General features: G+C 41.7%; 1 protein-coding gene across 8 annotated transcripts in view; it reads left to right on the plus strand.

Annotated features, from left to right (window-relative positions):
- The window catches only part of LOC120986212 (CD209 antigen-like protein E), a 113794-nt gene that overhangs the window by 25795 nt on the left and 74751 nt on the right, over positions 1-13248 (plus strand). For 5 of the 8 annotated variants that reach the window (XM_040414642.1, XM_040414640.1, XM_040414639.1 and 2 more), the window contains 2 exons: positions 1507-1617; positions 7315-7356. In XM_040414642.1, coding sequence (XP_040270576.1) covers positions 1507-1617; positions 7315-7356 — 153 coding nt within the window. The remainder of the gene's footprint in view (positions 1-1506; positions 1618-7314; positions 7357-13248) is intronic. The other 3 variants (XM_040414646.1, XM_040414643.1, XM_040414645.1) reach the window with 1 other exon arrangement.

Raw genomic sequence — 13248 nt, forward strand, 5'->3', positions numbered from 1 at the left:
GCTCAAAATTGCTTGAATCACCTTTCTTTCCCATTCTGACATTCAGTTTGGAGTTCAGGAGATTGTCTTGACCAGGACCATACCCCTAAATGCATTGAAGCAACTGCCATGTGATTGGTTGACTAGATAATTGCATTAATGAGAAATAGAACAGGTGTTCCTAATAATTCTTTAGGTGAGTGTATATCACATCTATATGGTGAGATAACTGCAAAGATAAACTATCATTGACCTACCATGGATTCCAGTCCACTTTTTCCAGACAATCTGGAGAGGGCACGTATAAAACCCGGCTACACACAGAGACCGAGCATAGCCACTGAGGAAGGAGACAAGAATAGTCCCCGAAACGTGTCTGGCGGTAACACTCGGTCATTGGATTCAAACAGCCGGTCATATGTCGGACAACACCGATCGGATGGTCCACAAGTGAAGCACTTCACCGGCGGTCTCACCATCAAACACTGGAGCTCTATAGACTTTGAGACACGTGGGACGCTAAAGGAATCCCACTGATTGTACAACTAGTGGAAATATCGGGACCGCGTGTGTAACAGCTCGACACAGCTATAATCCAGCAGAAGATTAAAGATCCGGTATACAACCAAAGGAAAGATCTTTTACATTAGATGAAACAGTAGGTAAGCTTATCATACAATTACAGCACGTGGGACGTCACGAACTGAGGCTGCTAAACGTGAGTACTATCTGCTCACACTGAGAGCTTACTAAACTTCTTTAACAATCACCTTCTGCTGTGCAATCTATTCAGAACAACGTTCTATCTGAAAGTGTCACTGTCCACAAATCGGTTGAATGCTATTACCGATACACGCATATAACTGTGGAATAAGAAAGGACTATTATTCTCTGATAAGCAAACCTAAGCTTGTACAACGATTGTAGGATTACCATACATTTATTTCTGAGGAACTTTAGAACTTTGACCTCATATCTGTGAATATTACCTACAAACCGCCCCATTACATCAGAGGCTTTTTCAATAGAAACCTATCAGGATACATATATTGCGGAGCTAACTGTGCCTGTTATGTTTATAGAGATTGTTTATAGAGACTGTTTGATTTAGCCTCCATATTGTGCCAACATCTGGTTCCTTCCGATAGGAGGAAACCAACCACTCATATTTTATATGATTTTATATTGATTGTACAATTTTTATTTTTATCTATATATATATATTTTTTATTTTTAACATATGCCAGGGTCTTTTTAATAGTTAATACCAATATGGTATATTATTGTGTGATATTAATACATTTTCGATATTGATCTATTTCCATATGTGACTCCATTTATCAGAGTGCCCATTCACATTTATATATTTGACTGACTAGGTGAGTAGGGTGTCGCACTAGATTGGAGCACCTATACATCACCATCAAAAGGGTGAGCCGTCCTATACCTTTTGTTACAACATTGTATTACTCTAGGTCACTATACAAGAACTCACTGTTGTGCTGATATTCTTCTCCTTTATTTCAGAAGTGTCAACGAGAATAACCACAAAGGAACGGTTAATTCTAGCAGCTCTGATCTTTCTATTTATCATGTTCCTCTTTTTGATTGTCATCACAAGTCTCCTGTTAAAATACTGTAAGTTTTGGTTATCGTGTTTTCTTCTTTTTCATCTTCCTTTTCTTCTAGTTCTTATTTTTATTTGGGTAGAACACAAGGCAAAGGGTTGCCTTCTCGGATGAGTCAGGTTTTCTGCTTCATCAAATAGATGGTCATTGGTATGTCAGGTGAGAAACATCAGAGAACAAACATCCTGCAAAATTTGCTGGAAGGACACATGCTGGTGGTGGAAGTGCTATGGTCTGGGGAATGTTTTTGTGGCATTCTCAAGGCTCCACTCATCCATGTGGATGGCACTCTCAACCAATTTGGCTAGGAATCCATACTTACAGATCACATACACCCCATATATGCTGATTGTCTTCCATGGGACAGATGGGATTTTCCACCAAGAAACATAGAATGTGTCGGCAGATAAGAACCATTTGGCCCATCTAGTCTGCCCGTTATACTGAGTACTATGGATAGCCCCTGGCCCTATCTTATATGAAGGATGGCCTTATGCCTATCCCATGCATGCTTAAACCCCTTCACTGTATTTGCAGCTACCACTTCTGCAGGAAGGCTATTCCATGCATCCACTACTCTCTCAGTAAAGTAATACTTCCTTATATTACTTTTAAACCTTTGCCCCTCTAATTTAAAACTGTGTCCTCTTGTGGTAGTTTTTCTTCTTTTAAATATGCTCTCCTCCTTTACCGAGTTGATTCCCTTTATGTATTTAAAAGTTTCTATCATATCCCCTCTGTCTCTTCTTTCTTCCAAGCTATACATATTAAGGTCCTTTAACCTTTCCTGGTAAGTTTTATCCTGCAATCCATGTACTAGTTTAGTAGCTCTTCTCTGAACTCTCTCTAGAGTATCTATATCCTTCTGGAGATATGGCCTCCAGTACTGCGCACAATACTCCAAGTGAGGTCTCACCAGTGTTCTGTACAGCGGCATAAGCACTTCACTCTTTCTACTGTTTATACCTCTCCCTATACATCCAAGCATTCTGCTGGCATTTCGTGCTGCTCTATTACATTGTCTTCCCACCTTTAAGTCTTCTGAAATAATTACTCCTAAATCCCTTTCCTCAGATACTGAGGTCAGGACTGTGTCAAATATTCTATATTCTGCCCTTGGGTTTTTACGCCCCAGGTGCATTATCTTGCACTTATCCACATTAAATTTCAGTTGCCAGAGTTCTGACCATTCTTCTAGTTTTCCTAAATCCTTTTCCATTTGGCGTTTCCCTCCAGGAACATCAACCCTGTTACCTATCTTTGTGTCATCAGCAAAAAAGACAAACCTTACCATCGAGGCCTTTTGCAATATCACTTATGAAGATATTAAACAAAATCGGTCCCAGTACAGATCCCTGTGGAACCCCACTGGTAACATGACCTTGTTTTGAATGTTCTCCATTGACTACCACCCTCTGTTGTCTGTCACTCAGCCACTGCCTAATCCACTCAACAATATGGGAGTCCATGCTCAATGACTGCAGTTTATTGATAAGTCTTCTATGTGGGACAGTGTCAAAAGCCTTACTAAAATCTAGATATGCGATGTCTACTGCACCTCCACCGTCTATTATTTTATTCACCCAGTCAAAAAAATCTATAAGATTTGTTTGACATGATCTCCCTGAAGTAAACCCATGTTGTTTTTCATCTTGCAATCCATGGGATTTTAGATGTTCCACAATCCTATCCTTTAATAGGGTTTCCATTAATTTGCCTACTATTGATGTCAGACTCACTGGTCTATAGTTGCTCGATTCCTCCCTACTACCTTTCTTGTGAATGGGCACGACATTTGCCAATTTCCAATCTTCCGGGACGACTCCTGTTACTAATGATTGGTTAAATAAATCTGTTAACGGTTTTGCCAGCTCACCACTAAGCTCTTTTAATAATTTTGGGTGTATCTCATCAGGCCCCTGTGACTTATTTGTCTTCACCTTAGACAGCAAACTTAGAACATCTTCCTCTGTAAAGATACATGCATCAAACGATTTATTAGTCATTCTTTCTAGTGGAGGTCCTTCTCCTTTTTCTTTTGTAAAAACTGAACAGAAGTATTCATTAAGGCAGTCGGCTAGCCCTTTATTCTCTTCTACATACCTTCCGTCCTTTGTTTTTAATTTAGTTATTCCTTGTTTTAATTTCCTTTTTTCATTTATATATCTGAATAATGTCTTATCCCCTTTTTTCATAGACTGAGCTAGTTTTTCTTCTGCCTGCGCTTTAGAAGTTCTTATAACTTGCTTGGCCTCTCTCTGCCTAATCTTGTAGATTTCCTTATCTTCATTGCTCTGGTTTTTTTTATAATTACAAAATGCTAGCTTTTTATTTTTAATGATTTGGGCCACTTCTGCTGAGTACCACAGTGGTCTCCTCCTTTTTTTGTTTTTACTGACAAGTCTAATGCAATTTTCTGTTGCCTTCAATAATGCACCTTTTAAGTAGTCCCATTTCTCCTGGACTCCATGTAATCCGTTCCAGTCTGATAAGGACTCATTTATGACTAATTTCATTTTTGAAAAGTCTGTTTTTCTAAAATCTAAAACTTTTGTTTTTGTGTGGTGGGACTCTTTCACAGTTCTTATATTAAACCACACTGACTGGTGATCACTAGATCCCAAGGTTTCGCCTACAATGACATCATATACCGAATCCCCATTTGTGAATACCAAATCCAAAATGGCCTCCCTCCGGGTTGGCTCCTCAACCACTTGTTGTAGAGATAACCCCAGTAGGGAATTTAGAATATCTGTACTCCTGGTAGAACTTGCTATTTTGGTTTTCCAGTTTATATCTGGAAGATTGAAATCTCCCATAATGATAACTTCTCCTTTCATTGTCATTTTAGCTATTTCTTCAACTAGTAGATCATCTAGTTCTTTAACTTGACCAGGTGGTCTATATATCACACCTACACGAGTTACTGCATGGTTAGCAAACTGCAACGTAACCCAAACTGACTCTATGTTGGCCTCACCAACTTGTATTAGGTTAGATTTAATGCTATCTTTCACATACAGGGCCACTCCTCCTCCTTTCTTGCCTTCTCTGTCTCTTCTGTATAAAGAGTACCCTGGTATGGTTATGTCCCAGTCATTTCTTTCATTAAACCATGTCTCCGTAACAGCCACTAAATCTACATTCTCAGATGCCATTATTGACCCAAGTTCATTGATTTTTTTACCTAAACTGCGAGCATTTGTAGACAGGACTCTGAGCTTATCATTTCTTAACCTCTGTGCTTCTGACCTGTTCTGGCATTGTTTCGGGGGGCAATTGGACTCTTTTATTTTCACTCTTTTGCCCCCCCTTCCTAGTTTAAATACTCTTCCGCAAATTCTTGGAGTTGTTCACTAAGTACATTTGTTCCTTTGAGAGAAAGATGCAAACCATCTTTTTTGTACAGTTCCTTTCTATTCCAAGTAGAGCTATCATGAGAAACAAAGCCAAATCCTTGCTCTTGACACCATTTACCAAGCCATATGTTGAACTCCTTTATGCGCCTCTGCCTATCATTCTGAACATTATGCACAGGCAGAACTTCAGAAAATGAAATGCTGGATGCAAAATCCTGTACGTCATTACCAAGTGTGATAAAAGTTTTTTTCACCTCTGACACTTCATTGCAAGCCAGGTCATTTGTCCCTAGATGGACAAGAACATCCACGTCCCCTTCCTGCTTTGCTTGCTTAACAATATTAATAATACGTCTTCTATCTCTTCTAGCAGTAGCCCCAGGGAGACATCTCACAAAACGATTTTCTTTAAGCTCCACACTTCTTATGATTGAATCACCCAGCAACAGCTGCTTCCTTTGAGACTTCACTTTATCTTTTTTGTTGCATACATTAGACATAGGAGTCGATGGTTTCACACCCTCTGTGCTTGAGTCCATATCCATGTTGTCCTTACATTCTGAGAGTGCTGCAAATGAATTATGGAGAACCACCGACTGTGGGACATGTCTTCTATCCACCACTCTAAGACTTCCAGAACCTACAGTAACCCATCTGCCATTTCTGGGGGTCCTCTGTGGCAGTGGCATTGCAGCAGTCCTAGCTGGAGTTTGTTTAACAGATAATTTAAATATTTCAGCTTTCAAAAATGCAATTTCCTGCTGCAGTAAGGAGAACTGTCTACAGATCTGACAGCATCCGAATCTCCAAAGAGTGGAACATGAAATAAATGCACAACAATTCCTGCACTGAACCAAGTCTGCCATTTTAAAGAGGAGAAAAAATAAATAAAAAATTGGTAACTTTAAATCAAACAAATCTTACCTTTTTTTTTGTATTGTTTCCACCTTCCAGCCTACCTCCTGACTATCTCCTGCAATATCTCTTTACTAGTACTTAATGTAGTACTTGAAGCTGGTACTTGCAGCTAATGAATTAGGCCAGCTAATGAGTCTGTCTCTATATATACACACACTGCTTCCAAAACTCCTCCCCCAGCAACAAATGTAACACCTTAGTGAGCTAGGCTCATTAGCAAACGCACAATAGCAAACAGCTGACCGAATTCCTTACCTCTTCTCAAGCAATGATCAGCAAAAACAACACAGATGAGCCAGTTGGAGACTCTAAGCCAATCTCTTGCAGTATCTCTTGAATCTCTTCAGCCTCCTGCAATATCTCTTTACTAGTACTTAATGTAGTACTTGAAGCTGGTACTTGCAGCTAATGAATTAGGCCAGCTAATGAGTCTGTCTCTATATATACACACACTGCTTCCAAAACTCCTCCCCCAGCAACAAATGTAACACCTTAGTGAGCTAGGCTCATTAGCAAACGCACAATAGCAAACAGCTGACCGAATTCCTTACCTCTTCTCAAGCAATGATCAGCAAAAACAACACAGATGAGCCAGTTGGAGACTCTAAGCCAATCTCTTGCAGTATCTCTTGAATCTCTTCAGCCTCCTGCAATATCTCTTTACTAGTACTTAATGTAGTACTTGAAGCTGGTACTTGCAGCTAATGAATTAGGCCAGCTAATGAGTCTGTCTCTATATATACACACACTGCTTCCAAAACTCCTCCCCCAGCAACAAATGTAACACCTTAGTGAGCTAGGCTCATTAGCAAACGCACAATAGCAAACAGCTGACCGAATTCCTTACCTCTTCTCAAGCAATGATCAGCAAAAACAACACAGATGAGCCAGTTGGAGACTCTAAGCCAATCTCTTGCAGTATCTCTTGAATCTCTTCAGCCTCCTGCAATATCTCTTTACTAGTACTTAATGTAGTACTTGAAGCTGGTACTTGCAGCTAATATGACATGCTAGTAATGTCCAACATTGGTTGGAAGAGCCTGACTAAAACATCCAAGTACTACACTGGCCTCCTAATTCCCCAGACCGGAACCCAATTGAGCCTCTGTGGGACCACCTCGATGGTTGTGCTCGCTCTATGGATCCTCCCCCAGGCAAGCGCTTCGATCGGATTGAGTTCCTCTAGAGCGCTATACAAGGACTTAGTAACATAACATAACATAACAGGCACCCTCCAGCAGCTGTGGGATGCACTGCAGTCAGCATGGCTCCAGATACCGGTGACAACCTACCAGGACCTTACTGAGTCACCCCGAGCCCTGTCCAGCTGCTGGAAACTGTACATGGCGGTTACTCTAGCTATTAGATGGTGGTCATAATAATGTGACTCCACTGTGTAGTTTTTCACTTATCTGCTCTTAATTCCACAGATTTGGCAATGAGTGAAGAGATGTCACATCAGAAGAATCATGGTAAGCATTCTCTACACTATGTTGCACAATGTACTTTTAGTATCATACCTCCAACATACTCTTGGTAGATTAAAGATTTCGGAATCTATAGAAGATGAATGTAAAGATAGATAGATAGATACATAGATAGATAGATAGATAGATATATAATAGATAGATAATAGATAAATAAATAGATAGATAAATAGATAGATACATATGAGATAGATAGATAGATAGATAGATACAAATTAGATATACAGGTCCTTCTCAAAAAATTAGCATATTGTGATAAAGTTCATTATTTTCTGTAATGTACTGATAAACATTAGACTTTCATATATTTTAGATTCATTACACACAACTGAAGTAGTTCAAGCCTTTTCTTGTTTTAATATTGATGATTTTGGCATACAGCTCATGAAAACCCCAAATTCCTATCTCAAAAAATTAGCATATTTCATCCGACCAATAAAAGAAAAGTGTTTTCAATACAAAAAAAGTCAACCTTCAAATAATTAAGTTCAGTTATGCACTCAATACTTGGTCGGGAATCCTTCTGCAGAAATGACTGCTTCCATGCGGCGTGGAATGGAAGCAATCAGCCTGTGGCACTGCTGAGGTGTTATGGAGGCCCAGGATGCTTCGATAGCGGCCTTAAGCTCATCCAGAGTGTTGGGTCTTGCGTCTCTCAACTTTCTCTTCCCAATATCCCACAGATTCTCTATGGGGTTCAGGTCAGGAGAGTTGGCAGGCCAATTGAGCACAGTAATACCATGGTCAGTAAACCATTTACCAGTGGTTTTGGCACTGTGAGCAGGTGCCAGGTCGTGCTGAAAAATGAAATCTTCATCTCCATAAAGCTTTTCAGCAGATGGAAGCATGAAGTGCTTCAAAATCTCCTGATAGCTAGCTGCATTGACCCTGCCCTTGATAAAACACAGTGGACCAACACCAGCAGCTGACATGGCACCCCAGACCATCACTGACTGTGGGTACTTGACACTGGACTTCAGGCATTTTGGCATTTCCCTCTCCCCAGTCTTCCTCCAGACTCTGGCACCTTGATTTCCAAATGACATGCAAAATTTGCTTTCATCCGAAAAAAGTACTTTGGACCACTGAGCAACAGTCCAGTGCTGCTTCTCTGCAGCCCAGGTCAGGCGCTTCTGCCGCTGTTTCTGGTTCAAAAGTGGCTTGACCTGGGGAATGCGGCACCTGTAGCCCATTTCCTGCACACGCCTGTACACGGTGGCTTCCGCAGGTCCCCCAAGGTCTGGAATTAGTCCTTCTCCACAATCTTCCTCAGGATCCGGTCACCTCTTCTCGTTGTGCAGCGTTTTCTGCCACACTTTTTCCTTCCCACAGACTTCCCACTGAGGTACCTTGATACAGCACTCTGGGAACAGCCTATTCGTTCAGAAATTTCTTTCTGTGTCTTACCCTCTTGCTTGAGGGTGTCAATGATGGCCTTCTGGACAGCAGTCAGGTCGGCAGTCGTACCCATGATTGCGGTTTTGAGTAATGAACCAGGCTGGGAGTTTTTAAAAGCCTCAGGAATCTTTTGCAGGTGTTTAGAGTTAATTAGTTGATTCAGATGATTAGGTTAATAGCTCGTTTAGAGAACCTTTTCATGATATGCTAATTTTTTGATATAGGAATTTTGGGTTTTCATGAGCTGTATGTCAAAATCATCAATATTAAAACAAGAAAAGGCTTGAACTACTTCAGTTGTGTGTAATGAATCTAAAATATATGAAAGTCTAATGTTTATCAGTACATTACAGAAAATAATGAACTTTATCACAATATGCTAATTTTTTGAGAAGGACCTGTACATTAACCAATAGAAGTGCATTATTTAACTTCCATTGAGGTCATTAGTGGTAACATGTGTACGTTAAGTGCCGTTACCATGATTCAGTCTTAGGACTTTCATCTCCCTAATTATGAACTGTGTAACATTATTATTAGAGCAATATATAGCACCATTATGTGTTATCTATACAGGGAGTGCAGAATTATTAGGCAAGTTGTATTTTTGAGGATTTTATTATTGAACAACAACCATGTTCTCAATGAACCCAAAAAACTCATTAATATCAAAGCTGAATATTTTTGGAAGTAGTTTTCAGTTTGTTTTTAGTTTTAGCTATTTTAGGGGGATATCTTTGTGTGCAGGTGACTATTACTGTGCATAATTATTAGGCAACTTAACAAAAAACAAATATATACCCATTTCAATTATTTATTTTTACCAGTGAAACCAATATAACATCTCAACATTCACAAATATACATTTCTGACATTCAAAAACAAAACAAAAACAAATCAGTGACCAATATAGCCACCTTTCTTTGCAAGGACACTCAAAAGCCTGCCATCCATGGATTCTGTCAGTGTTTTGATCTGTTCACCATCAACATTGCGTGCAGCAGCAATCACAGCCTCCCAGACACTGTTCAGAGAGGTGTACTGTTTTCCCTCCTTGTAAATCTCACATTTGATGATGGACCACAGGTTCTCAATGGGGTTCAGATCAGGTGAACAAGGAGGCCATGTCATTAGATTTTCTTCTTTTATACCCTTTCTTGCCAGCCACGCTGTGGAGTACTTGGACGCGTGTGATGGAGCATTGTCCTGCATGAAAATCATGTTTTTCTTGAAGGATGCAGACTTCTTCCTGTACCACTGCTTGAAGAAGGTGTCTTCCAGAAACTGGCAGTAGGACTGGGAGTTGAGCTTGACTCCATCCTCAACCCAAAAAGGCCCCACAAGCTCATCTTTAATGATACCAGCCCAAACCAGTACTCCACCTCCACCTTGCTGGCGTCTGAGTCGGACTGGAGCTCTCTGCCCTTTACCAATCCAGCCACGGGCCCATCCATCTGGCCCATCAAGACTCACTCTCATTTCATCAGTCCATAAAACCTTAGAAAAATCAGTCTTGAGATATTTCTTGGCCCAGTCTTGACGTTTCAGCTTGTGTGTCTTGTTCAGTGGTGGTCGTCTTTCAGCCTTTCTTACCTTGGCCATGTCTCTGAGTATTGCACACTTGTGCTTTTGGGCACTCCAGTGATGTTGCAGCTCTGAAATATGGCCAAACTGGTGGCAAGTGGCATCTTGGCAGCTGCACGCTTGACTTTTCTCAGTTCATGGGCAGTTATTTTGCGCCTTGGTTTTTCCACACGCTTCTTGCGACCCTGTTGACTATTTTGAATGAAACGCTTGATTGTTCGATGGTCACGCTTCAGAAGCTTTGCAATTTTAAGAGTGCTGCATCCCTCTGCAAGATATCTCACTATTTTTGACTTTTCTGAGCCTGTCAAGTCCTTCTTTTGACCCATTTTGCCAAAGGAAAGGAAGTTGCCTAATAATTATGCACACCTGATATAGGTTGTTGATGTCATTAGACCACACCCCTTCTCATTACAGAGATGCACATCACCTAATATGCTTAATTGGTAGTAGGCTTTCGAGCCTATACAGCTTGGAGTAAGACAACATGCATAAAGAGGATGATGTGGTCAAAATACTCATTTGCCTAATAATTCTGTACAGGGTGTATGGCAATGATCCAGCCCTGATAATGTTGACATTCCTAAAGGTCTATGTCAATGCTAATATCCCTAGTGGTCTAGGGTAAAGACTAACATGTGCATCATGAGCCTACTATATTTAAAGTCATGTTTCTGTTGATCTTGCAGGGAGGGGGGTTAATGCTGATTTCTGGAGATGTATGCTAGTGAAGTCAAAGATAATATCCCTGGTGGTCTGGGGGTATAGAATAGGTTAACTCCTGCTAGCACCAGTACTGAAAGTTGCTGGAATACTCTTTCCGGCTTCAGCTTTTTGTTAACTTCCCTGTGGTTTAGGTTTATAAGATTTACACCTCATTGCATACAGTAGATAACCACCACCTACTACAACCCCAACAAGAACTATTATCTTCATGTACAGTTCCAGTCCATGAAAGCCAACCTTCTTACCTTAAAGGAGCTTTCCAGGGTGTTGGATCAGCTTTTTATAAGGGCTGTGGTGCTTGTATAAGCTGCGGTGATCGACCTGCACACCTTCTACTTAGTGGCAGCAATGCAAGGTTTTGCAGTGTCATCCCATTACCCACTACTAAATAGCGGTGCAGGGTATTGCAAGGTAACCGAGCCAAAGTTTGATGAGAGTGTAGTGTTCACACAAGTGCTGCAGTCTCTTCAAACAGCTGATCGTTGGTGGTGCCAAGAGTCTGTCTCCCAACAATCTGGTATTGGCCTGTCCTTAGAATTGCCTATCAATATGCTGATCCTGTAATACCCTCTTAACCATAGAAACAGGAAAAATATTGGTATGTGCTTTTACACCTCTGTTAACTGTGTGCGAGCTGATATACTGTAAATGTCTTATCTAAAAAGTAACTCACGTGTTTCTTATTTGCTCTGTCTTAAGAAAATGTGCTGCTCAAAGATGGCCTCAGTGAATTGAAGAACAGAAGTAAATTGGAGATTACTTTTAGTTACTTTTAGCATCAGAGTCTGTGAACATGAAATTGCAGCAAGCCCCTGAGGAGCCAGAGCGGAGGAAGGCAGTGGTACTTTGGCTGAAGAAAGTCTATTACAGTGGATTTCCTCACACCGTTGCTCCCTAGGGCCATTGCAGTGACAGGAAGGCGCACCCTTTTTTCCCTCGGGGCACTCAATGGTTTTAGGGCTCCAGCCTGATGGTAGTTGGGGTGCCCTTGCTGTTAACATTTGTATGGGTGAAAGGCAGGGCGTGTAGGGTGTCCAATGGCTGACATTTCCTTTCTCTCTCTCTTTCTTAAGAAGTATTTTAATCTAAAGATGACTCTCTCTTGGTAGATAATGCAGAGATGGTTGGTCTCTGTAGCTGAAGGCTATCTCCTTCCCTGCTAACACTAGACTCCACTACTAGACTAAGCTAGGGATAGAGCTAACAGTGCACACTCCAGCTTCCCTCAGGGCCATGATAGAGTTTATCTCCATCACTTCCATACATTACCATACTGGGGACCCAAAGCATAAAATGACTTAACAAAAATGAACGAAACAATTCGTAAGTACTAGTGTTGTGGGGCGAGCATGCTCGGCCCAACAATAGTTTGCCTCGAGCATCGCGATGCTCAGCACATCACGGTGTTCGGCTGGAAATGTTTCCGCAGCCTGATGGCGGTGGCTGTCCCGCGGTACTCTGTCCCCAGTCGCCAATATTTTTCACGGTGTGCAGTCCCAGCCTTATACCAGCATGTGTCCCGTAACATCACCCATGCCCTGACCAACGCAGTTATTGGGAAGGTTCACTTAATGACTGACACATGGACAAGTGCTTTTGGCCAGGGACGCTACATTTCCCTGACGGCACACTGGGTGAACGTTGTGGAGGCCGGGAGTGAGTCGTACCCTGGGATGGCACAGGTGCTACCGACGCCAAGGATTGCGGGCCCTACTTCCATCAGGGTTTCTGCCACCACCTATGTTAGTGGCTGCAACCCCCCCCTTCTCCTCCTCCACCTCCTCCTCCACTTCCACCTCTGAATTATCATCTTGCAGCACCAGTCAGCCATCAGTCAGTAGCTGGAAGCCGTGTAGCACTGCAGTGGGGAAGCTGCAACAGTCCATGCTTAAACTGATCTGCTTAGGTGACAAACAGCACACTGCCGCAGAGCTGTGGCAGGGGGTAAGGGACCAGACTGAGCTGTGGCTCTCGCCACTCAACCTAGAACCAGGCATGGTTGTGTCTGATAATGGCCGTAACTTGGTGGCAGCTTTGGAGCTCGGCAAGCTCCCACACATACCATGCCTAGCCCACATGTTCAACGGTTTCTCAAAACCTACCCCAATTTGCCTGAGCTACTGGTGAAGGTGCACCGCGTGTGTGCCCATTTCCGCAAGTCATCGACAG

The sequence above is a fragment of the Bufo bufo genome, chromosome 1 (genome assembly GCF_905171765.1).
Source record: "Bufo bufo chromosome 1, aBufBuf1.1, whole genome shotgun sequence".
NCBI classification, from domain to species: Eukaryota; Metazoa; Chordata; class Amphibia; order Anura; family Bufonidae; genus Bufo; species Bufo bufo.